Source organism: Salvelinus fontinalis, chromosome 33 (assembly GCF_029448725.1).
Source record: "Salvelinus fontinalis isolate EN_2023a chromosome 33, ASM2944872v1, whole genome shotgun sequence".
In the NCBI taxonomy this organism is placed as follows: Eukaryota; Metazoa; Chordata; class Actinopteri; order Salmoniformes; family Salmonidae; genus Salvelinus; species Salvelinus fontinalis.
The window spans coordinates 30,609,986-30,634,779 of NC_074697.1; the positions used below are offsets into that span (position 1 = coordinate 30,609,986).

General features: G+C 44.6%; 1 protein-coding gene across 5 annotated transcripts in view; it reads left to right on the forward strand.

Annotated features, from left to right (window-relative positions):
- The first annotated feature begins 31 nt into the window (after positions 1 to 31).
- Positions 32 to 24,794, forward strand: part of LOC129831992 (bridge-like lipid transfer protein family member 2) — a 34,568-nt gene continuing 9,805 nt past the window's right edge. Inside the window, exons 1-36 of one of the 5 annotated variants that reach the window (XM_055895688.1) lie at positions 32 to 831; positions 1,994 to 2,120; positions 5,648 to 5,697; positions 5,833 to 5,977; positions 6,072 to 6,190; positions 6,302 to 6,362; positions 6,475 to 6,658; positions 6,844 to 6,967; positions 7,078 to 7,202; positions 7,360 to 7,427; positions 7,584 to 7,720; positions 7,975 to 8,093; positions 8,576 to 8,790; positions 9,072 to 9,369; positions 9,573 to 9,778; positions 9,889 to 10,966; positions 11,819 to 12,010; positions 12,209 to 12,411; positions 12,527 to 12,645; positions 12,773 to 12,996; positions 13,318 to 13,508; positions 13,833 to 13,932; positions 14,183 to 14,382; positions 15,287 to 15,593; positions 17,069 to 17,226; positions 17,386 to 17,592; positions 18,169 to 18,268; positions 20,147 to 20,326; positions 20,599 to 20,720; positions 21,077 to 21,232; positions 21,467 to 21,588; positions 21,774 to 21,954; positions 22,227 to 22,313; positions 23,322 to 23,432; positions 23,622 to 23,757; positions 24,489 to 24,616. In XM_055895688.1, coding sequence (XP_055751663.1) covers positions 764 to 831; positions 1,994 to 2,120; positions 5,648 to 5,697; positions 5,833 to 5,977; positions 6,072 to 6,190; positions 6,302 to 6,362; positions 6,475 to 6,658; positions 6,844 to 6,967; positions 7,078 to 7,202; positions 7,360 to 7,427; positions 7,584 to 7,720; positions 7,975 to 8,093; positions 8,576 to 8,790; positions 9,072 to 9,369; positions 9,573 to 9,778; positions 9,889 to 10,966; positions 11,819 to 12,010; positions 12,209 to 12,411; positions 12,527 to 12,645; positions 12,773 to 12,996; positions 13,318 to 13,508; positions 13,833 to 13,932; positions 14,183 to 14,382; positions 15,287 to 15,593; positions 17,069 to 17,226; positions 17,386 to 17,592; positions 18,169 to 18,268; positions 20,147 to 20,326; positions 20,599 to 20,720; positions 21,077 to 21,232; positions 21,467 to 21,588; positions 21,774 to 21,954; positions 22,227 to 22,313; positions 23,322 to 23,432; positions 23,622 to 23,757; positions 24,489 to 24,616 — 6,348 coding nt within the window. In that variant the 5' untranslated portion in view covers positions 32 to 763. Of the gene's footprint in view, positions 832 to 1,993; positions 2,121 to 5,647; positions 5,698 to 5,832; positions 5,978 to 6,071; positions 6,191 to 6,301; positions 6,363 to 6,474; positions 6,659 to 6,843; positions 6,968 to 7,077; positions 7,203 to 7,359; positions 7,428 to 7,583; positions 7,721 to 7,974; positions 8,094 to 8,575; positions 8,791 to 9,071; positions 9,370 to 9,572; positions 9,779 to 9,888; positions 10,967 to 11,818; positions 12,011 to 12,208; positions 12,412 to 12,526; positions 12,646 to 12,772; positions 12,997 to 13,317; positions 13,509 to 13,832; positions 13,933 to 14,182; positions 14,383 to 15,286; positions 15,594 to 17,068; positions 17,227 to 17,385; positions 17,593 to 18,168; positions 18,269 to 20,146; positions 20,327 to 20,598; positions 20,721 to 21,076; positions 21,233 to 21,466; positions 21,589 to 21,773; positions 21,955 to 22,226; positions 22,314 to 22,614; positions 23,433 to 23,621; positions 23,758 to 24,488; positions 24,617 to 24,794 lie in introns of those variants that run through there. The other 4 variants (XM_055895691.1, XM_055895689.1, XM_055895693.1 and 1 more) reach the window with 4 other exon arrangements.

Genomic DNA, 24,794 nt, shown 5'->3' on the forward strand with positions numbered 1-24,794 from the left:
TGAGGCGTTTCGAACTCCGGGAAACAAATTGGTTGGCCATTTACATATTGACTTTTTGGTTCTGCTCTTCTGTTTACGGCTGTGGACAACAATCCTAGAACATGATGGTGCTTTGCTACTGAAAATGTGAGGATGAGAACTTTTGAGACCGTCAGATTTCCAAGAGGTTGAAAAGGGGCTTATATTTGTTCGCTAGCTACCAAATTTGCCAACATTGGTTTCAATTGACGCCTTTGCTAGCTAGTACGTGGCTATTTAGCTAGCCAACGAACGTCGTAGCTAGCTACCAGCTAGTAACTGACCAGTGATATCTGAGTATAGTTAGCTAGCTCGCTACTCGAAACTGTGAGCCAGTTCCAGCTTTCCATCTAGCCCGCTAGCTATATCGGTTCCTTCAAACTGTTATAGCAAATTTGTATGTTTTTTTTGTGACAGCCAATGTTCGGTAGCGACGTTAGCAAACCACCGTCTGGCCCTGCGAGCTAACCTAGCTAGTAAAGTGTAGCTATCAGATTGTCCAGACAAGATAACGTTAGCTGGCATATGTTATTTAATAGCTCTTGAATAGTGCCATGATTGCACTTCAATCTTTAGTTAACAAGACATAACGTGACATTAAGCTCGAGGCACCTGCATGACCGGTATCTCCGGACTCCAAAGAGGAGCTGAACTGTCTTAATTTCCCACCGTGTGGCATTGAAATTAAAAGAACCAGCCCCATGACTACACATTGGGTGTGAACGAGGGGTCAACATCAGGACAAATGTCTCTCCTGCTGATCGTCATACTAGCACTTCTCCTGTTCCTGCTCCTATCTGTTCTACTCTTCAGGTAAGAAAACATGCCGTAACATGGGGGAAGAACACCTTCACACAATATTCCTGTCTAACATACCTTCCTTCTATTGCCAAAACAACTATTGCCAAATCATCTAATAATGCAGCTGTCCCCTTTTCAGAAAGTATCTATGCATACCTTACATTTGGAATACCTGATTCTTTCTACCTCTGAAAATCACTATTCATGTGACTTGAGAATGTAGAAAACGCACTAAATGTTGTAAAGGGAAGGACTTGGGCAATCAGACAACTGAACTGCTGAAGCTTTGCTGCAAGAGTTGGCTAGAACAATGCCCTGTCTTTGTGGACTAACACAAGTGCCAGCCTGTCCTTTGATGGAACTCAATATCTAGACGGCTTCCAGGTTACGTAACCCTGCACCTTAGAGGCTGCTGCCCCATATACATAGACTTAATCACTGGCCACTTTATTTATTTATTTATTTAATTTCACCTTTATTTAACCAGGTAGGCCAGTTGAGAACAAGTTCTCATTTACAACTGCGACCTGGCCAAGATAAAGCAATGCAGTGCGACAAAAACAACAACACAGACTTAAACATTTTGATCAACAAACGTACAGTCAATAACACAATATAAAATCTGTATACAGTGTGTGCAAATTAAGTAAGGAGGAAAGGCAATAAATAGGCCAATAGTTGCGAAGTAATTACACTAGCAATTTACATTGGTGTGACATGTGCAGATGAGGATGTGCAAGTAGAAATACTGGAACACTAGTCATTTTAATAATGTTTACATATTTTTGCTTTACACATCTCATGTGTATATACTGTATTCTATTCTACTGTATTTTAGTCTATGCCACTCCAACATTGCTCATCCTAATATTTATATATTCCTTAATTCCATTCTTTTACTTTTAGTTTGTGTGTATTGTTGTGAATTGTTAGATATTACTGCACAGTTGGAGCTAGAAACACAATCATTTCGCTACACCCGCAATAACATCTGCTAAATGTGTATGTGACAAATATGATTTGATTTGAAAATGACAGGCAAACAAATGCACACAGCTCTGTTGATGGAGAAGTGAGAGACACATAAGTGTCTGTTCAATGTATAATTTTTTTATGATCGGTGACATTATCAAATCATTTGACATGGTATGTTGTTCTCTCTTGTTATTTTCAGATGGTTAATATGCAGCCTGGCGGTACGGTTCTTCCACAACACACTGAACGCTGAGCTGAAGATCAAATCAGTAGGGCTCTTTTCAGTGCATGGAATAAGTATCCAGTTTCAGCCCCAGCACACTCTGGTAGGCTTTGTTCACATTACATTTACAAAGCGTGTGGCTTATGAAATGAAATTTAGGGATGTGCATCTTTCCGATACATATCTAGCTAGGTACATGTGCTCCGATACCATACAGGAACGATATGTTTTAGTGTGAAACGATTCAGTTTGATTAGAGAACGAATCGATGCGATTTGGTTCGATGCGTTACGATTCGATGTACTAACATTTGTTGCATACACACATTCATTTTCCATTCTAAATAAAAAATCTGCTGCTGATTTGTGTAGATGGGTGAGAAAAAAATCATATTTAATACATTTTGCATTCAGGCTGTAACACAACAAAATATGGAATAAGTCAAGAGGTATGAATACTTTCTGAAGGCACTGTATAGCACAATTTTGAATTTCACCTCCATCTCAAAATCAAATGGTTTTGACCGTTTACCGAGAGTTTTTATCTTCTCCTCGCATCGGACATGCAGTGCACTTCGCAAAAGTGATTGCTGTCCTTTTATGAATTTATCAACTTTACCCTGTATATCTAAAAATTACCATATGCACTGATTTGTTTAAAGCAAATCTACCAAAACTATTGCTTGATGGTGAACCTGAACAATAAAAATGAAATATATTGTAAGCCCAATTCAGCAGGCAGTGGCAGTCAGTGCCGTTTAAGATGAGGGAGGATGATTCTTTTTTTAATGAGCATGGTCTTAATTCTATTACAGCATATTGGATGACTGTCATTCCATCCACACAGTTCAATGTAACATCCAATAGGTTTAGGCTACTACATGATACTATAATCTTTCCCTAAACCCATCATGCGGTTTCTACAACCTAGCTTCTGAATGAAAGTTTACCACGTAGGTGCACATGTCGAGAAAAAAATTTGTAATCAAGGTGACAGACATTGATTGACACATTCAATTCCACCTTGTACACTCTCGGCCTGCATCGAGCTGATCTAAGGGGGTAATCATTAGTTCAAACAGTTGCAAACTAAAGTTTCTATTGGAACAATTCAAGTATGTTTATCCCCGTTTTGTTCTGTCTGCTTCTGCCGAAGAAACATTTTTCAATGGAATTGGCGGAATGAATACACCGCTGATCACACAAACACAGTTCACTTTCATAGCAGCCACACAAACAGCGTGATCACTTTGCTCATTGTATAATTCTTTCTATCTGTAGCGGTCTTTATGCACTACAGAAGAACCAAGAAATGACACCACAGCTGTCTTTGGGCTTGCAAAGAAAAAGCCATATCTCAGATTGGCCAATAAAAAGAAAAGATTAAGATGGGCAAAAGAACACAGGCACTGGACAGAGGAACTCTGCCTAGAAGGCCAGCATCCCGGAGTTACCTCTTCACTGTTGACGTTGAGACTGGTGTTTTGCGGGTACTATTTAATGAAGCTGCCAGATAAGGACTTGTGAGGCATCTGTTTCTCAAACTAGAGACAGTACTAATGTACTTGTCCTCTTGCTCAGTTGTGCACCGGGGCCTCCCACTCCCCTTTCTATTCTGGTTGCGCTGTTCTATGAAGGGAGTAGTACACAGCGTTGTATGAGATCTTCAGTTTCTTGGCAATTTCTCGCATGGAATAGTCTTAATTTCTCAGAACACGAATAGACTGACGAGTTTCAGAAGAAAGTTCTTTGTTTCTGGCCATTTTGAGCCTGTAATCGAACCCACAAATGCTGATGCTCCAGATACTCAACTAGTCTAAAGAAGGCCAGTTGTATTGCTTCTTAAATCAGCACAACAGTTTTCAGCTGTGCTAACAACATTGCAAAAAGTTTTTTTATTGATCAATTAGCCTTTTTAAAATGATAAGCTAACACAACGTGCCATTGGAACACAGGAGTGATGGTTGCTGATAATGGGCCTCTACGCCTATGTAGATATTCCATTAAAAATCTGCCATTTCCAGCTACAATGGTCATTTACAACATTAACAATGTCTACACTGTATTTCTGATCAATTTGATGTTATTTTAAAGGACAAAAAATTGCTTTTCTTTAAAAAAGCAAGGGCATTTCTAAGTGACCCCAAACTTTTGAATGGTAATGTATGTTTTCTGACTGCTGCAAGATGAATTGCCTCCGAGGACATTAACATTTTCTGAATCCTCTGGAAGTTGTCATAATTACTGTGTAAGTCTATGGAAGGGGGTGAGAACCATGAGTCTCATAGGTTTTGTATTTAAGTCAATGTACCCAGAGGAGGACAGAAACTAGCTCTGGCTAAACCATGATGCGACCCTACAGAGTGCTGTTGAGGATACTGTAGATGTTCATTGCAAAATAGTTTTAATCAATTATTTGGTGACATTAATATATTTTGTATAGTTTTATCTACAAAGGATATCTTGAATGTTTCACTTTCTATTTTTATGAAATTCACTGTGGATGATGGGCCTCCCCTTCATCCCGAGGAGCCGCCACTTGTCAGCAGGTATAGCCACATGAGTTGACTCCTGTATCTTACTATTATTCAGGTAAAACGCTTTAACAGTGCATAGACTACAATAGGTTGTCACTCATCTAATAAAGTCTATCATTTTAGCATTTGAATGCTGAAGGTGTCACGCACATGCGTAAGATCAGGAGTTTGTGTTAATGCAGGACATCTCGCCCTCGCCTAACGTCAACCAATCATGTCAATGCGGAGCTAAACGGAGGCCTCCGCGTTGTTCTAAATTTTGAGAGGCGAATGGTGATGTGGTACGGAGCTAAATTTGGCTCTGCATGCATCTGGAGTCGCCGAAATTGCGTTACACCATCCAAACCGCGCTTCCAACCACATTTTCCGATTAAGCGTAAATTGGCTATAACACAGAGCGCTTTTCACACTCGTTTGCGGCAGAATTTAGTAAAAAAGTCGCTAAATGCTATCAAAAACATAGAAACTGGGAAAAACTCCCCAAATGCAGCCTGAAAAGTAGCTGAATTTGTCACTAGCCTGTACCAATAAAAGTCGCTGGATGGGTCTCTGAACTCGCTAAATATAGCGATAAAGTCACTAAATTGGCAACATTGCGCCTACTCCGTTGGTCAGTACGTGAAGCTGGGCACAGTTCGCACTTTGACAAAGTTACTGATATTGCCTGGGGTTGTTCGGCAGGCAAAATGACTTGCAGATCAATGACTTAACACAGTTACATGCAGTTCGACACTTAAGGAGAGGAAGCATCAGTTGTCACAAAATATGAGAGGTATTTTCCGAAGGTGGAAAAAAATGTTGCTAATATGAGCAAAACATTTTTGTGATCCGGCGATTTGTAACGTTTGAATGCTACATTTGGATCCACGTACTAATTTGGGGTCCACGTACTAATGCACTTGCTTCTTAAACATTTGAATCTGGGACCGATGCGAATCGTTACATCCCTATAAATCCTGTTTCTATGTCTTCATTGGGAAGGGTATTTATTTGTGTATTGTTACACATTGTAGAATATAAACAACCTTTTTCAACTCGTGTAAGACTACAATTCCGTTGTAAACCAGGTGCATTTCTCCTTGTTTTTATTGCAGGAAATAGACAGGATATGGATTTCAAGCAAACTTTTAAACCAGAACCTGCCGTGAGTGTTTTAAAGACATGTTTATACAATCTTATACCCGCATATCTTAATTGCTTATCTCAGCCTTTGAGGGAAAGGGCCTGTGAATAATTTAACAATACAAGGTTGTGAACTCTTTTTTTTTTTTTTTTTCAGGAGGTGCCTGGCGTTGTGTGTGGGCGAGACCAGAGTGAGAGTGGACTTGCAGCAGCCTCTAAGACCTCGGGCGCCTAAGAGCCGTGATGGAGGAGATTCAGGGAAGGTTCCCCTTAGCCCTGCAGCCCTGCGGTTCCTCTCCCAGGTAGGGACCAACACGCAACTGTTTATATATGAATTTTACTCATTAAATGATTTATGAAAAACAGTGCTCTCAGCTGCTGTCTTTCCACTCTCAGCTGCTGTCTTTCCATATTGACTCCATCAATGTGATGGTGCTGAACCTAGCCCTGTCAGAGTCTTTATGGTACATGACCACCTCAAGTATCGACTTACTGCTCGACCACCAGGGCAAAAGGTATTATACCTCCACACACTAACTTCATCTAAACAGATCAGTCTTTTTAGTTTAGCCTGACTATTTACATTTTCATATTCTTTATAACAATTTCTCAAACTTTCATAACAGGTTGGCCTGGGAATTTTCTGTTGGACAGCTGAGCAGTAAAGTGCTTAAAAGCAGTCGATTGGTAAGTGGAGTTTCTTCCCATGGAAACATAGCAATCTTTTAAGTGGGTCTATTTTAAAGAAGTGTTACTTCACAGAATGTATTTCACTGCATTGTCCCAACTCACTGCTCAGCAGGATACATGTTTAGCAGAGGTGTCCCTGAGCCTGGTGCTGTCTGGGGATGTCAGCCTGCCAGAGCTGCGTCCAGGCCGACTGGCCCTGTGTGTGAGAACACTGCTGGCTGAGCTGCACGAGGGCCTGTTCCTCAGCCAGCTACTGCTTCCACCTCCTCTGGAGAGCACTCTCTCTGCAGACGGTGAGAAAGTGCAAAGGGTTGTGTCCCAATGGCACCGTATTCCCTACATAGTCCACTAATTTAGGGAAAAGTGTATCGTGAGACGCAGATGTGATGTTATTGTATGGCTGTAGTAAGGTGATTTTGAGAACCATTCGGCAATGCATTATTCACAACCATTTCTCTATGTTGTCATTTTCTTCTAGAATGTGGAAAGGACGAGTATATCCAGACTGACGCAGTGGAGCAGTTTCATCAGGTGGTGCCCCAGAAGGTCAACATGGAGTTTGAGAATACTAGTATAACCCTGTCCATGCACAGCCAGAAAAGGTGAGTCATAGGGCACAGAGTTGGTATGAATCATGTGTTTTTGTTATTTAAAAAAAAAAAAGCACACTGTTATTTTCTTTTTCCTTTGACTGTATATCTGAATCATCCAGACACTTGAACTGGACCCTAAAGTCTCTGAAGGTGGGATACGGACGTGAGGACGAGCAGCTGCCCCTCAGGAGCTTCACCCCTGAGATGAGCTTCCCTCAGAGCAGCCTGGAGCTACTTCTGGAGGGTAAGTGGAGAACTGGGCACCAGAAAGATGTGCATCACAAATGACAATCTATTCCCTATATAGGGAATAGGTTGCCATTTGGGATGTAGCCATAGAGAAGGGAAAGAGAGGGTCTGGGAGGGTGGAAAATAACCATTCTTTGTTTGTGTGTCAACAGATGGGCTTCTCCTCTCCCAGAGCAGACAGAGAATCCTTTGCCTTAACACCCTCAGGACTGTCCTGCAGGTGAGTGGTGTGCTTCAGATTTGATTGATACGGTTGCTAGTTTTCATAGTTGCACCCCATTATCAAAGCTCTTTGTAAATATGCTCAACATTTGACCTCTTGTAAGAAATCCGTTTGATCTGAAGTCTCTTGCTCATCTCCCACTCATGTCTCCAGGTGACATCAGTGGACATTTCAGGGTCAGTCACAGTCAACACCTGCATCATCCACTACCGTCACCAGGAGTTCTCCCATTGGCTAGACCTGTTTCCATGGAAACAGCTTATTCATAGGAAAGAAGCTCATAGAAAGAGGTATGAGCATTTTCAACTGACAAACCAGACTGGAGAATGTCAAGCACACCAGTTCATTGCTTGAAACGGATGTAAAGACAATATCCAACATATATTACTAACCTGGCCTGAAAGCATGATTTCTTTTGATTTTGAGCCCACCTGAAATCAACTAACAGTCCTCTCCTGTCTTCATCCTCATGTTTATGTTCTGTCTGGTGGTGTATTGTGGTGTGTAGTCCAGTGGAGTATTTACATACGCTCCCGTCCTACAGGAACTTCCCCCACCTGGACGCCCCAGTGATGATCAGCTCCTCTGTGTCCAATGTCAACGTTTCTGTACAGCTGGGAGACACTCCTCCCTTCGCCCTGGGCTTCATCTCAGTCAGCACAGGTACAGCACAACACACATACTCACACAGGCCATGGTCAAAATATACTCCCATTGCATTAAAGGTCAAGCATGTTGTTGTGGGAACATACAGTTTAGTCTTGCCTGGAGAGGAATGACAGGAATGCTAATGGAGAGCAGTGGGTGTTTTTCTTTAGTTCATTCTGCGTTCATCATTGCAGCGGTTTCAAGAGATGAATCATGGTACTTGACGTGCTGTTGAATCAACCCTTTCCAAACACACGGCCCTGATAGATTAGATAAGTCATAAGTGTTTTTGTAAGGCAGTCAGCTTTTGTCAGTCTGTAACACATTAACTACAATAACTTTATCCCTGTATATATGGGAATTAAATACAATATCCTTTTACACCATGGGAATCATCACACACCTACACATAGTGAGTTGAGTTAAAATTGCATCCCAAAATGTAGTAATGTGATTTGTGATCTTCAGTAGATCTGAATATGTATTGTATAATGTAGAGATGCAGCACCTCCTGGACATTAGCACAAACGCAGAGAGCCTCAAGTTCCAGAATGTTCACCGCCGCCTCGCTCTGTCCCTGGACCACTTCTGGTGGAGGGTAGGCCAGGGGTCCCACATCCAGCAGGCCCCCCACCCCCCTGGCAAACATGTGTGGGGGGAAGCACTCATCCTGGACTCCCTTACACTGCAGGTAACGCAGGCATACAACAAGGTAGGCATTAACTATTTAGGGTTACTCACTAACTACTACTCCCCGTGGTTTTTCCTCAGTTCCAATGTTGTGATGAAGAAAATCAAAATCAGGCTACAGGAAATCCTACTTTTCTGAAATTACACTCTATTCATAGATCATTGAAATTGACCAACCTCTAAGCTAATAACATACTTTTCCTAATTTACTGTGTTGACCTGATGATCACAGCCCTGATTAGTATTTGACCAATACTACACCAGCCGTTGTTTGTGTTATATTTGCTGTCTCTGTCTCCCCAGGGGAGCTTCAACAAGCCCCAGAGTGAGTCCAGTAGTCATTCTGAAAGTGTGAGTGTGGAGTCCAATCTGAAGGGCCTACAGCTGGAGGTGTCCGAGACCTGTGCCTTGTGCCTGTCCCGATTATTGGCCCTCTGTAACCTGGCCAATGGCAGGAAGCTGGAGGCCTCAGAGCAGCCAGATGTGGTGCCTGTACCTGCCCTTGTTGATGGTACAACTTTCCCCAGTCAGGGCGCCTTTTATTTTAAGATTGAGTGTAACCTGGAGGATGTCAATGTGTTCACACTCTCCAATGTAGCAGGTAAGTTAAATGGGAAGTGTTATTTAGGGTTGTGTCCCAAATGGAACCCTATCCCCTATATAGGTCACTACTTTTGACCAGAGCCCTGTGGCCCCTGGTCATATTTAGTGCACTATATAGGGTGCCATTTTGGATGGACCCTTAATCTCCATCTCCAGTGAGGCCTACATTCTGTATGGTAATTGGCTCCTGTGTTGTGTTAGGAGCTGTATCTTTGCGGGTTGACAAAGTGAAGGCCCAAGGCTCGGCGGAAAGCTCCACATTGTCTGTCCAGGGTGTACGGCTATCTGTAGTGAAGGCTCTCACAGAGACCATGGAGCCCTGCTGTCCCTCAGCCCAAACCCCCAACCCTGTCCTCAGCCTCTCCACCCTGGCCATCTGCTACCACGTCGCCACCGGGAACTTGGAGGTAGCTTACAGTTACTCTTCCTACCGTCAGTCCATCGGGCCTATTCCTTCTTCCTGATTGACAGTGTTATTTAGATAAGTTCACATGCCTTGTCCTCTTCCCTTATGCAGGTCCAGTGTGAAGAGGAGCTGGCAGTGCAGTGGACGCCATCAGACCACATGTTTTTATATCACCACGTGAAAGAGAGCCAGGGTTGCTGGGATACTCTGTGTGACTCTCTAGGACTGACAGAGAAAAGAAATGACGAGAGTTTACCAGATCCTCCAGAGAGTGGATCTACTAAGACTTCTCCAGCCCACAGTACGGTCAAGGACCTGTCTGTGCGTGTAGAACTGGGCAGAACCCGCTTCACAGCCCAGGTGACAGAGCACAACTACCTCCTGATGCACACAGACGCCCTTTCCCTCTCCACTCACTCCGGCTCCATGAACGTCCGCTCTCCACACATGTTTCTCAACTTCGACGGCAACGACATATTCTCCTTCAAGGGCCTGGAGGTCCAGACGCACCCTGATCAGTCCCTGGACCAACGCCACCTCTTTCCCTTCCTCTCCACCCGACACAACCGTGCCTGGGTGGTCACCTGCCCCTGCCTGGCCGTGGAGTTCCCCTACCAGTACAACTTCTCCAACACCTTTGACAAGTTCATCAGCGTTCAGAAGTGGCTCAAGTCCCTGCACAGCAGCCCTGGTCAGACCCCAGGCCCCCAGTGCCTGCCCCCAGACCTGGTCTTCAAGATCAGCCAGTTCTCCTTCGTCTTCCTGGATGACATTTTCGAGATCAAGCTGAGGGACAACTACGAGCTGATGAAGGATGAGAGCAAGGAGAGCTCCAAGAGGCTCCAGTTGCTGGATAAGAAGGTGGCTGACCTACGGAAGCAGCACGGAGAACTGCTGCCTGCCAGGAAGATAGAAGAGCTGTATACGTCTCTAGAGCGCAAACACATAGAGATCTACATCCAGCGCTCCCGTCGCCTCTACTCCAACACGCCCATGAGGAAGTCTATGCTGACCTGGACGGTGTCCGACTTGGAGCTGGTGGCCCTGGCCGACCAGTCCCTCCATGGGCCGGAGCGCGTCCGCGAGCAGCTGAGGGACATCGACGGAGTCAGCCCCTTCCCCAGAGACGGGCTCCCCCTGGTTGTCCAGTGGTGCCGGGCAGTCACGTTCAACCTCACTGCCTTCCTAGGTGAGTGATGGTTGTGCGTCCCAAATGGCCTATTGCTTTTTATAGTGCACTACATTTGACCATTGTTCCATACGTTAATTATTAATATTGATAATATTTTTTTATATACACACACTATCATTAAAAAGTTTGGGGTCACTTAGAAATGTCCTTGTTTTTGAAAGAATAGCGCCTTTCTTTGTCCATTTTAAAATAGCATCAAATTGATCAGAAATACAGTGTAGACATTGTTAATGTTGTAAATGACTATTGTAGCTGGAAATGGGTGATTATCCATAAATTATTATTATTATTTTTTTAATCTACATTAATCAGCATCCATCACTCCTGGCACATTGTGTTAGCTAATCCAATTTTATCATTTTAAAAAGGCTAATTGATCATTAGAAAACCCTTTTGCAATTACGTTAGCACAGCTGAAAACGATTGTTCTGATTTAAAGAAGCAATAAAACTGACCTTTAGACTAGTTTGTGGGTTCGATTACAGGCTCAAAATGGCTAGAAACAAAGAACTTTCTTCTGAAACTCGTCAGTCTATTCTTGTTCTGAGAAATGAAGGCTATTCCATGCTCAAAATGGCCAAGAAACTGAAGATCTCGTACAACGCTGTGTACTACTCCCTTCACAGAACAGCGCAAACTGGCTCTAACCAGAATAGAAAGAGTGGGAGGCCCTGGTGCACAACTGAGCAAACGGACAAGTACATTAGAGTGTCTAGTTTGAGAAACAGACACCTTTCAAGGCCTCAGCTGGCAGCTTCAATAAATAGTACCCGCAAAACATCTGTCTCAATGTCAACAGTGAAGAGGTGATACATATATAATTTTTTATTATTTCTCTCCCTGTGCCAGTGAGAATCCGGGACTATCCTCGTTACTTGTTTGAGATCCGGGACTGGGAGCTGTCAGGCCGCTTGATCGGGACAGAGCAGGACGGGCAGGGCCGGGCTCGCCGAAGGCAGACTGTGCCACTTGGCCAGCCATGGGGCGACATAACCGTCCACAGGAACATGCCACCACTCAAGTTCTACTGCGATTTTAAATGTGAGTAAAGTGTTTCAATGAAGCACAATCCTAATTTTGTGATGATTTGTATTTATTTTCAACAATAGGCAATAGACACATAGCGGACGATCACATAGCTTTGTATGAATTTGTTTGATGTAGTGTCATCTAATCTCTAAACATATACTCTTATATACTCATATATATATACTCATATATACTCTTCTTTCCATGCAGCCAATATATCCTTGTACACTATAGTGTGGGGGCCTTGCTGGGACCCAGCCTGGACCCTTATTGGCCAGGTGGTTGATCTGCTGACCAAACCCACGGTTGACCCCTCCCCTACTTTGGCCTGGTGGGACAAGAGTCGTCTGCTGGTACATGGACGCTGGATCATGGATATGGAACAGGCCAACCTCCATCAGCTGGCCACAGAGGTTAAAACACGGAGTCTGAGCAACACTTCTTAGCCACTTACTGTCTCTGAAAAATGTGTTGGCCTGAGAATTAGGATTATCTGCAATTGTTTGACATCATTTTGCTCTTTTGTAGGACCCGTATAACACTACAGAGAACATGCACTGGGAATGGAACAAAGTCAACTACGAGTGGTCTCCTGGGCAGTTTGTCTTCAAAGGTGACATGGATGTCAACGTCAGGACAGCCTCCAAGTAGGTGGCACACTGAAATCTGGCTTTCAAATATCAGAGATTCTGCAACCAGCTTCACCTGTGAAACGTTTAGATTTTCATGTTTCATGAAATTGTTCATAATTAGATTTTTTCTTCTTGTTTTCAGGTATGACGACATCTGTTTCCTGCACCTGCCAAATCTGTGCATGACCCTTGACCTCCAGTGGCTTTGTCATGGCAACCCCCATGACCATCACGCTGTAATGCTCTGCTGTGCAGAGAATGTAGCTGATGTGACGTCAGGACAACCTCACGACTCCTTCAGAGCCTTCCGCTCAGAGAACCTCAACCTCTCCATCACCATGGACCTCAACCAACACTGTGGCACAGGTGAGGCGGTTGAGCAGTTACCTTGTGATAGCTGTGTGGCTTGGCTGTTTTCCAGGTTCACTGAGGAATTCTCCAGAGGATGCATCCCAAATGGCACCCTATTCCCTATATAATGCACTAATTATGATCAGCGCCCATAGGTTCCCTGAGTCAGGCTCTCAGTCAAGTAAGTCATTTAGGTAATAGGGTGTCATTTGGGATATCGTGAACACTTGTCAAATCAAGTCTCTATATTTAGCTTGGATGCGATAATGTTTGATTATTCATCTTTAAATCGTGTTGACTGTCTGTTTATTGAAGGCATTTGTTTCTGTCTCTCAGAGCCGTGCCAGCCCAGAATCCTCCTGTACAGCAGTACCCTGCGCTGGATGCAGAACTTCTGGGCCACCTGGACCAGCGTTTCCAGACCCATCTGCAGAGGCAAGCTCTTCCACAGCCTCAGACCCATCCGAAAGAAGCTGGGCCAGCACTACAAACAGATGTCCTATACAGCAGCCTTTCCTCAACTACAAGTGAGTAAATCACCAACACTGCTACGTGTCCCAAATAGCACCCTATTCCCTTTATAGTGCAATACTTTTGACCAGTAGTAGTGCACTATATAGGAAATAGGTTGCTATTTGGGAGTCATTCACTCACTGCTTATGTTCAGCCGACATCCAAAGAACAAAGCAGACAAATCTTTGTCAATATAGGATAAAATTGACATTTTTAAAGACTTTCTTATTTGTTCTCTTTTTACTTACTCCATGTTTTCAGAGCGCGCTGTCCGTTGCATGGTCTTGTTACCTCCAATGAGCGCTAACATTTGAGTTTTGACATTGTCTCCTCCCTAGGTGCATTACTGGGCCTCCTTCGCTCAGCAGAGGGGCATCCAGGTGGAGTGCAGCAAAGGCCACGTCTTCACCAGAGGGGCTCAGAGACTCATCCCACAGGGTAAGAAGAAAGGACACAACACGGGCATAGAAATGCCACAAGCTATTTACACACTCAAGCAATGGTCTGATTGGTTTTTATTTTAATGTTTGCTTCTCAAATGACACCCTATTCCCATATACTGTAGTGCACTATATGTGGAATTGGGTATAATTTGAGACTGAGTTGTTGAGCAGCCTGTCTGTTAGACCAACACACAGTTGAGTTAGACCATCTCAACTGTGTGTGTTGTGTCTGTCTGTCCTCTCAGCGGGCACGGTGATGAGGAGGCTGATCTCTGAGTGGAACGTGACCCAGATGGTGTCAGAGCTGTCCCTGATGACGGTGCACCTCATGGCCTCCACCTGGGACGAGACGGCTGACCACCAGATCAACGCCCAGGTGAAGAAGACCCACCTGCTCGGCCTGTCCTCCCTCAGTTACCAGCGCCAGAGCAACCGTATGGAGGAGGTAAGACAATGGGAAGCAGTAGTGGATTTAGGCATAGGCGGCATCTTGCCGGGGGTGTCACAGGGCACCCGCACAAGAAAAAACACATTTGTAATGGTGACATTTGCGTGATCGGCTTTCTATCGCTCTTTTGCACGTCACGTCAATGATATCATGTCACCGTGTGGGACTGTGGGTCAATTATCCTTGTCGGAGTGGGCGCCCTGATTCTAGTTTGAACTAGGCAGGCCTCCCACTCAGAAGTACGATATAGGGTGGGGGGTAGGTTGACCTCAGGTCTCCCTGCTGGATGCCCGAGGTAGGGGGGAGCAGGGGAATCTATCAAATAGCGCACCTCTAACTTTGTACAGTACTAATGCAATTTAGTGTGTTTCTCTTGTTTGAAGTGTAATAATCATGTTCTCTTAAGTGTGTTCTATTTGTGCAATTACGTTTTATTTATGTCTTTTGTTAGCAATAGTGTAATTTGATTATCTTTTTTATTTGTGTTTATATACTACAATTTGTTTCTATTTGTCTTGGTTACTTTTTGATATTTATGAGTCTTATTTTTGTATATATTTATATAGTTTTAAATGTTATGGGGGGGTTCGCCCAGGGAGCCATACAAGCTCAAACCGCAACTGATGGGGAGGGCATGGTAGACACCCCAAAGTTTATTGCACAGGCTGTGTCTCCATTTGCACCATATTCCCTATGTCGTTGACTACTTTTGACCAGGACCAATAGGGTGCAAGTTGGGATGCACACAGTAGCTTCTTAACCATTGTAGTGAGGTTTAAATTAATTCTATTTGTTTTGGCTCTGTGTCTCAACCCTTCATTTGTAGTTCTCCAGTCAAAAGGTGAAGCTAGATCTCTTGTAAAAACCTGAAGCGTAATAATGGTGTTTCACATTGTGACAGGAGGGGAACTCAAAAGATGAGGCGAATGCCCCCTACACCCACAAGCTGTGCCTGGTTGACCTGCGAGCCTCCTGGACCACCACTAACAGGAACATAGCGTTCGGTCTGTACGACGGCTACAAGAAGGCAGCCGTTCTCAAGCGGAACCTCTCCACAGAGGCTCTGAAGGGCCTGAGGATAGACACAACATTGCAAGCTGCCAAGAAGCTCAAGCGCTCTTTGTCCAACTACTCCGGCGGCCCCAGCACGGCCCCCTCCACCCCAACCATGCCCAGCACCAGCCGCCCTGAGAAGAGCCAGCACGAAGGTAGGATGTTTCCCCTGGAGTAACTGAAGTGCAGCCTAAATTGATGGTATTTTCTTCTAAAAATATATATTTTGAAGGTATTTTCAGATTGTGTTGAACAGATGGTGATAGAGGATGACAGTAGGGAAAGAAAGAGGGATGATGTGTTAAAGGCCACTAGGCCGGTTTCCAACCCATGTCAACACTGTAGATACACTATACAGTATATACAAAGGTATGTGGACACCCCTTCAAATTAGTGGATTCGGTGATTTCAGCCACACATGTTGCTGACAGGTGTATAAAATTGAGCACACAGCCATTCAATCTCCATAGACAAACATTGGCAATAGATTGCCCTTACTGAGAGCTCGGTGACTTTCAACGTGGCACCGTCATAGGATGCCACCTTTCCAACAAGTTAGTTCGTCAGATTTCTGTCCTGCTAGAGCTGCCCCGGTCAATTGTAAGTGCTGTTATTGTGAAGTGGAAAGGTCTAGGAGCAACAACGGCTCAGCCGTGAAGTGGTAGGTCACACAAGCTCACAGAACGGGACCGCCAAGTGCTGTAGCGTGTAGAAATTGCCTGTCCTCGGTTAAAACACTCAGTACCGAGTTCCAAACGGCCTCTGGAAGAAACAGCACAACAACTGTTCGTCGGAAGCTTCATGAAATGGGTTTCCATGGCCGAGTAGGCGCACACAAGCCTAAGATCACCATGCGCAATGACAAGCGTTGGCTGGAGTGGTGTAAAGCTCGCCGCCATTGGACTCTGGAGCACTCTTTCTGTGGAGTGATGAATCACGCTTCACCATCTAGCAGTCCGACGGTCGAATCTGGGTTTGGCGGATGCTAGGTGAAAGCTACCTGCCCCAATGCATATTGCCAACTGTAAAGTTTGGTGGAGGAGGAATAATGGTCTGGGGCTGTTTTCATGGTTCGGGCTAGGCCCCTTAGTTCCAGTGAAGGGAAATTTTAATGCTACAGAATACAATGACATTCTAGACGATTCTCTGCGTCCAACTTTGTGGCAACTGTTTAGGGAAGGCCCTTTTTCTGTTTCACCGTGACAATGGTGCACAAAGCGAGGTCCATACAGAAATGGTACATCCAGATCGTTGTGGGAAGAACATGGCTGGCCTGCACAGAGCTCTGACCTCAACCCCGTCGAAAACCTTTGGGATGAATTGGAACGCCGACTGCGAGCCAGGCCTAATCGCGCAACATCACTAATGCTCTTGTGGCTGAATGGAAGCAAGTCCCAGCAGCTATGTTTCAACATATAGTGGAAAGATAGAGGGGGGACCAACTCCATATTAATGCCCATGATTTTGGAATGAGATGTTCGACTTGCAGGTGTCCACATACTTTTGATCATGTAGTGAATGTATGCTAGAGGCTGCAGTATTACTGCTAGGCCAGCCAGGCCACATGAAGAGTCTTTCAATATAATTTACTGACTGTTTCTTCAACTCTTCCTTCCTCCTCACTCTGCAGGGACGTCCATGCTGCAGAAGCTGATTGAGGAGACTGATAAGTTTGTGGTGTTCTCAGAGGAGGACTCTGGTGTGAGTGATCAACTGTGTGGCATCGCTGCCTGCCAGACAGACGACGTCTACAACCGCAACTGGTTCATCGAGCTGGTCAACTGTCAGGTACAACTGACAACTAGTCTGGGAGTTTAGGTTCATGGCAAATTGGATTAAGATTGTTAAGCCCAGTGGGCAATTTCAACTTTTTTATTTGACCCCAAATGTAACAATGTTTGCTAACAGGACCCAAGGTTATAATCCTGCTCTGCTGTTTGTCTGTAGATGATGCTGCGTGGCACAGAGACAGCTGGCTGCGTGCTGGTGTCTGCTGCCAAGGCTCAGCTGCTGCAGTGTGAGCACCACCCGGCCTGGTACAGCGACACCCTCAAGCAGAAGACCACCTGGACCTGTCTACTTGACGGCATGCAGTACTTTGCCACAATGGAGCCAAACCCCTCAGAGCAGGAGGACTGGCAGTTGTGGCTTGAGGTGGGCCAGTGAAAACATTATTAACAGGCTCCTAAAGATGCACTATGCAGAAATCGCTCCGCCATTTCCTGATTGCTAAAATTCAAATAGTTTCTAATTTCAGTTTATGTGATAAAGCAAGTATAGTGTAGAGAATCATAGATCACAGCGGTATAGATCTTTTCCATAACCAAAAATATTGTATTTTCAGCTGTTTGAAGCTGGTGTACAAAACAACAAAAGTAAAAGACGCAAAAATGGAGCTTAAGAAAAGGGAAGCATAGAAATGGCGCGCATAGAACAGATCTACCGCTTCTTAGACTTTCTTTCAATGAGTGACAGATCTATAACGCTGACTTTTCCATGTGAATTTGGTCAAGTCACCCAAAAAGCTTTAAGAACTACCATAAATGATCATCTGTAGCATTGAATGATGATGTGTTTATGGTTTACATTCGGGCTCAAGTCCAAGTTGCACGACAGAGTATTTTTATAGTAGGTGCGTAGTAGAGAGCATATTTGTGTCTTTCAGATTCAGGGTGCTGTCTAAGCTTTGACCGTGTGTCTTTGCCTTGGTTGTGCATGGTGCGTCTGCAGGTGAAAAACATTGAGGAGCACAGGCAGCGTCACCTGGACTCAGTGCTGGAGCTGATGGAGAGTGGCCAGGCTGTTGGAGGCATGGTCAGCACCACAACAGGTACTGCTGCTCTTCACACATACTCTACTTCATGAAATGCACTATGTTTAAACCCTGGCCCTTCAAAGCTGAAAATCTCATCTTAATGTGAATCTTTCCTTAATGTGAAATTCCGTATTTTTTTACATTGATTTATTCATTATCTCCAGCACCATGCCAGTGTCTACATACAGTGCATTCAGAAAGTATTCAGACCCCTTGATTTTTTCCCCCACATTTTGTTACGTTACAGCATCATTCTAAAATGGATGAAATAAAATTATCTCAATCTACACACAATGCCTCATAATGACAGAGAAAAGTTTTTGTTTTTTTTATTGTGCAAATTTATTAAAAATACAAAAAACATACTTTATTAACATAACTATTCATACCCTTTGCTATGAGACTCAAAATTGAGCTCATGTGCATCCTATTTCCATTGATCATCCTTGAGATGTTTCTACAACTTGATTGGAGTCGACCTGTGGTACATTCAATTGATTGGACATGATTTGGAAAGGTACACACCTGTCTATATATGGTCCCACAGTTGACAGTGCATGTCACAGCAAAAACCAAGCCGTTCGGTCAAAGGAATTGTCCATAGAGCTCCGAGACAGGATTGTTTCGAGGGAAAGATCTGGGGAAGGGTACCAAAAAATGTCTGTAGCATTGAAGATCCCCCAGAACACAGTGGCCTCCATCATTCTTAATCGGAAAAAGTTTGGAACCACCAAGACTCTTCCTAGAGCTGGCTGCCCGGCCAAACTGAGCAATCGTGGGAGAAGGGCCTTGGTCAGGGAAGTGACAAAGAACCCGATGGTCACTCTGACAGAGCTCCAGAGTTCCTCTGTGGAGATGGGAGAACCTTCCAGAAGGACAGCCATCTCTGCAGTACTCCACTAATTAGGCCTTTATGGTAGAGTGGCCTAACGGAAGCCATTCCTCAGTAAAAGGCACATGACAGCCTACTTGGAGTTTGCCAAAAGGTACTTTAAGGACTCTCAAAACATGAGAAACAAGATTCTGGTCTAATGAAACCAAGATTGAACTCATTGGCCTGAATGCCAAGCATCACGTCTGGAAGAAACCTGGCACCATCCCTATGATGAAGCATGGGGGTGGCAGCATCATGCTGTGGGGATGTTTTTCAGCGGCAGGGGCTGGGAGACTAGTCAGGATCGAGAGAAAGATGAACGGAGCAAAGTACAGACAGATCCTTGATGAAAACCTGCTCAGGGCCTCAGACTGGGGCGAAGGTTCATCTTTCATCAGGACAACAACCCTAAGCACACAGCCAAGGCAACGCAGGAGTGTTTCCAGACAAGTCTCTGAATGTCCTTGAGTGGCCCAGCCAACGTCCGGACTTGAACCCAATCGAACATCTCTGGAGAGACCTGAAAATAGCTGTGCAGCAACGCTCCGCATGCAACCTGACAGAGCTTGAGAAGAATGGGAGAAACTCCCCATATACAGATGTGCGAAGCTTGTAGCGTCATATAGAAGAAGACTTGAGGCTGTAATCACTGCCAAAGGTGCTTCAACAAAGTACTGAGTAAAGGGTCTGAAGACTTATGTAAATGTGATATTTCAACTTTTAAATTTTTTATAGAGTTAACATTTCTAAAAACTTGTTTTTGCTTTGGTATTGTGTGTAGATTGATGAGGGAAAACATCGATTTAATCCATTTTAGAACAAGGCTGTAACATAACAAAATGTGGGAAAAGTCACGGGTTTTAAATACTTTCCGAATGCACTGTATGTGTAAACTGAACGTTTTTATGTTCTGTAGTTAAAAAAGTCTTAAGTGCCACGATGATGTTAAGTGGTGTATTTACACTTTAGCTTATGTGTCACGGTAAATGTAACACTTCCTCTCTGTTCTGTGTATCCAGACTGGAACCAGCCGGCCCAGGTGAATGACACCCAGCAGGTCCAGCGTATCATCTCTCGTTGCAGCTGTCGCATGTACTACATCGGCTACAGCCACGACATCGACCCTGAGCTGGCCACGCAGATCAAACCCCCAGAGATACGGCGCAACGAGAAGGAAGACCTGCTGAAAAAACAAGCTGGTAAGGCACCCCATAGAGCTCGTATATGCACTATTTTATACAACATTTGATACAATATTTTAAATTTGATCAGTTTCTATAATGAACTTTTTCCTGAATTTAATCCTGTTGTTTGGATGCCAAAGTCCATTCTAATGTTCTATTTAATTCTGTGAGGCAGCCGACATCCTCAATTACAGTGTCAGAACATGCTGACAATGTTGCTGTCGTGTTATTGAGTGTAAAAGCTTGAGCCTTTCGACTTGGTGTCTTTCCCCCCACTTCACTATCAGGGGCTGTGGACACCTTCACCCTCATTCACCATGACCTGGAGATCTCCACCAACCCTGTGCAGTATGCTATGATCCTGGACATCGTCAACAACCTACTGCTGCACGTTGAGCCCAAACGCAAGGTAACGAGATGCCTCAACATCTGACTAGGCAGTTGTTTGTCCTATCGCATTTGCAACTGTATACGGGGCAAATCCTAACTTCCACTTAAGTCGAATTTTCACTTAGTCATGTATTGAGGTCAGTGGGAGACGAAGTGAAAATTGTACTTGAGTGGAAGTTTGGATTCACCCCTACTGTATGATAGCTGAGGTCTCTGCACTGTACAAGTCCCTTATGCGCCCCAAATGGCATGATATTCCCTATGTAGTGCATTACTTTTGACCAGGGTTCTAAATAGGAAAAAGAGGGAATAGCGCCTTTTGGGATGCCTTGTGTCCTACCTTCTGACCATGTTGTGTGTGGCCTCTGTCCTCAGGAGCACAGTGAGAAGAAGCAGCGAGTGCGTTTCCAGCTGGAGATCTCCAGTAACCCAGAGGAGCAGCGCAGCAGCATTCTACACCTGCAGGAGGCCGTCAGGCAGCACGTGGCCCAGATCAGACGCCTGGAGAAACAGATCTACTCCAATATCAGGGTGAGCCATTGGACGGACTGACTCACACTCTTCTCATAGGCCCTGTGTGGCGAGGCAATGGCTGATTTCAGCACTGTTCCTTGTGAGGTGAAAACCAAAGGTGAAGGTAATTCCTCTAGTTTACTTCATCCAATTATAATCTAGAGAGGGATTAAAACACATCCCTCAGTTATGAACCCCAAAGCACTGAAATATCTACTTGTGTATTTGACCTGTGTGTTGTGACCCCTCCAGGCCCAGCCTGAGGATCTGAGAGGAGATGAGCTGTCAGAGATCAACGTGAGGTTGCAGAACCAGCTCAATCAGGAGAAGACTGACATGCAGATGAAGAGTGAGGAGCTCAACATCCTCATCAGGTCAGCCCAACACCGCCACAGACACACCATTCAATGCCAAGTCAAACTACCGAACACTTTCACCACACCATCTTTTCAATGCCTAGGAAAACTACTCGGCCAGCCATGGGAAGTTCTGAGATACTTTCTAAGAATACTGACTCATCCTCTCCTGTGTTCTTCCCTGCATGTCACTCTACTCCCAGATGTTTTAAAGACTTCCAGCTGCAGAGGACCAATAAGCTGGAGCTGCGTAAGCCGCCGGAGGACGTGAGTGTGGTTCGCAGGACAGAGATCTGCTTTGCCCAGGCCCGCTGGTGTCTCACTGAGGAGGATGGACAGCTGGGCATCGCTGAGCTGGAGCTGCAGAGGTTCATGTACAGCAAGGTGGGCAGGGGGCAGGGAGGACACTGCTGCTCTGTCCTAACAAGGAGATGAACATAACTCTTTTGATACTTTGCTTTAGCTAGAGAGCTGGGCCCATATTCACAAAAAGTCCCAGATTAGGAGTGCTGAAATAGGATCTGTTTTGCCTTTTAGATAATAAGACATGGACAAAGGGTACCTGATCCTGGATTAGTACTCTTACTCTGAGACGCTTTATGAATGCGGGCCCTGATGTTGATGCTAAACATCTGTTAAACTGTCTCCTTCCACAGCTGAACAAGTCAGATGACACAGCAGAGCATCTCCTGGAACTGGGCTGGTTCACCATGAACAACCTGCTCCCCAACGCTGCATACAAGGTCAGGAAATGATGCTTATCTCTGACCTTTTCTTTGGTAAGGGCAGTCAACAGCTCATTTTTACAACCGGTGGCGCTATGAACCTGTGAAGCTTACAAATATTGCCTCTGAAAGGGATCTCTGGATAGTACAAGCGTTTTTGTTGAGTTTTTTCAGTCTTTTGTCAGAAACAAGAAGTTTCCATCCTGCTGTTACTGATCCAATGATTCCAGATCCTATTGCACCCAAAATGTGCTCACAAAGACCTCTAAAGCAGTGTTTGCTTGTGTTGATAACTCTCTACTTGGTTTCCTATGTGCAGCATGTGAGGGTATGTATGGTGCTGGTACAGTAACTGGGTGTTCATGACACTGTTGTTGACACCATCATGCTCATCATCAGCATCACGGAACTCCCTCTCACAATATAATGTATGTGTCCCAAATGACACCCTATTCCCTACATAGTCCACTACTTTTGACCAGAGGCATTGGTTAATAGTAGTGCATTATTCATGGATTAGGGTGCCATTTGGGACGTATCATTTGTTATTCAACATTGCATGTCCACCATGGACTGGGTCATTCCAATGCCCACCTCCAGTCCTTCCTCTTATTGCGTGCTCCTCACTGCATTCGTCATCTGAATGTTTTACGGTACCATGTCTTATGTCGCTGTGTAAGTCAGGTTTGTTTTCCAAATGTTTTCCTGTTCATATGGGAGGAAAAATCCATGAATTGATTCATTTATCCTCCTGCTCACCATTCATGCTGTATGGATGCATTTCAGAATCATTTGATTGTCTTTACAGAATATGCTGTATTCTGAATTAAATTGTTTTCATAAATTACATTAAATATATTTTTGTGTTGCTTCATGAATCAGCAGTTAGGAGCATGGCATTATTCCAGTGGTTATTTTGACTGCGTCCTGAATGACACCGTATTCCCTATATAGTACACTACTTTTGGGGCCATTTGGGATGCAGCCTCTGTGTTGTGACTTAACTTCATGAAACCTGTCTCCTAGGTGGTGTTGCGTCCACAGAGCCCGTGTCAGTCTGGCCGTCAGTTTGCCCTGCGCATCTTCAGTAAGGTCCGCCCCCCTGTGGGAGGCATCTCAGTCAAGGAGCACTTTGAGGTGAGGAGGAAGCATGTGATCATAACATTTGAGATGTGTTAACGTGTTTGATCATAACACTGAAGATATCATAACATATGTGATCATAACATTAGAGATGTGTTAACGTGATCGTAACCTTTTTAATTATGAAAGCATTGGGAGCATACAGGTAGATAGTGTTTCTCTGTTATCTGTTTGTGTCGCCAGGTGAACGTGGTTCCTCTCACCATCCAGCTCATGTACCAGTTCTTCAAAAGGATGATGGGATTCTTCTTCCCAGGAAGGAATGTGGAGGAGGAGGAAGTTGCTGATGAGGAGGACAAGTCCCGAATGGTCACTACTGGTATGTATTGCCTCTACCTGCTAGCATCCTGTCCAGGAGGAGTACATCAAGCTACAGAAACGGAAGATGGGTGCCTGCCCTAGGGGCCATTCTGACTCGGACTGGGCTTACTTACTTACCAGTTATTGACGTGCAACCATTATGCTGTACTATATACGTTCACTTGCCCTCAAGTCTCCATCCATCCTCTACATGTTGACCAGCCTGAAATACACACCTCTCTCCACCCAACCAATCAATATTAGTTTCCATTATCGTTGCCAGCTCTTCAATACCACACATGGTATTGGATTGGTAGTTGCTGTGTCACCCTTGGTGGCTATTAATAGCCTAGGTCTGTGTAGGTCTGTGTGAGACTGTGCATCCCACATGGCAACCTATTCCCTACATAGTGCACTATGACCCTGGTCAAAAGTAGTGCACTTTAAAGGGGATAGGGTGCCTTATTGGACATTTTGGAGAGTTACAGGAGTATAGGGTGTGGACTCTGAGGGGTGGTGGAGTCATTCAGAGGCCGTGGTGCTGCTGCTGTCTTTCTTGCACTCACATCCACACTTGTTTTTCTTCCTGGCACTGGTTCTACTGATTGTGGCTATTTCAAAGAAGGATGTATAACTACGATTACTTTGATATGTGGTTGTTTTTCCTACTACACTTAGTTGAATGCACTGACTTGTAAATCACTCTGTGTAAGAGTGTCCGCTAAATGACTAATGTAAATTGTATCTCAGGCATGCCTGTCATCAAGCCTCGGCAGCTCTCGGAGGACACCATGGGGGTCATGGGCCCCAGCAAAGGGGTCACCCAGGGCTTGAACCGAACCTCTGGGGTCAGGAGGTCCTTCCGAAAGGCTGTTGAGGTATTTTCTTTTATGAGAAATTATAAAATATGTATCTTTGTGTTGATGTATCCCCAATGTTCATAAAGCCGTACTACGTTGCCACCCAGCTACATCTGCTGGGGTAATTGGCTCGTTGTTTTCACAAGCACTTCCCAACTTTCTCGTTATATACTTATTTTGACCAGCGCTCTATGGG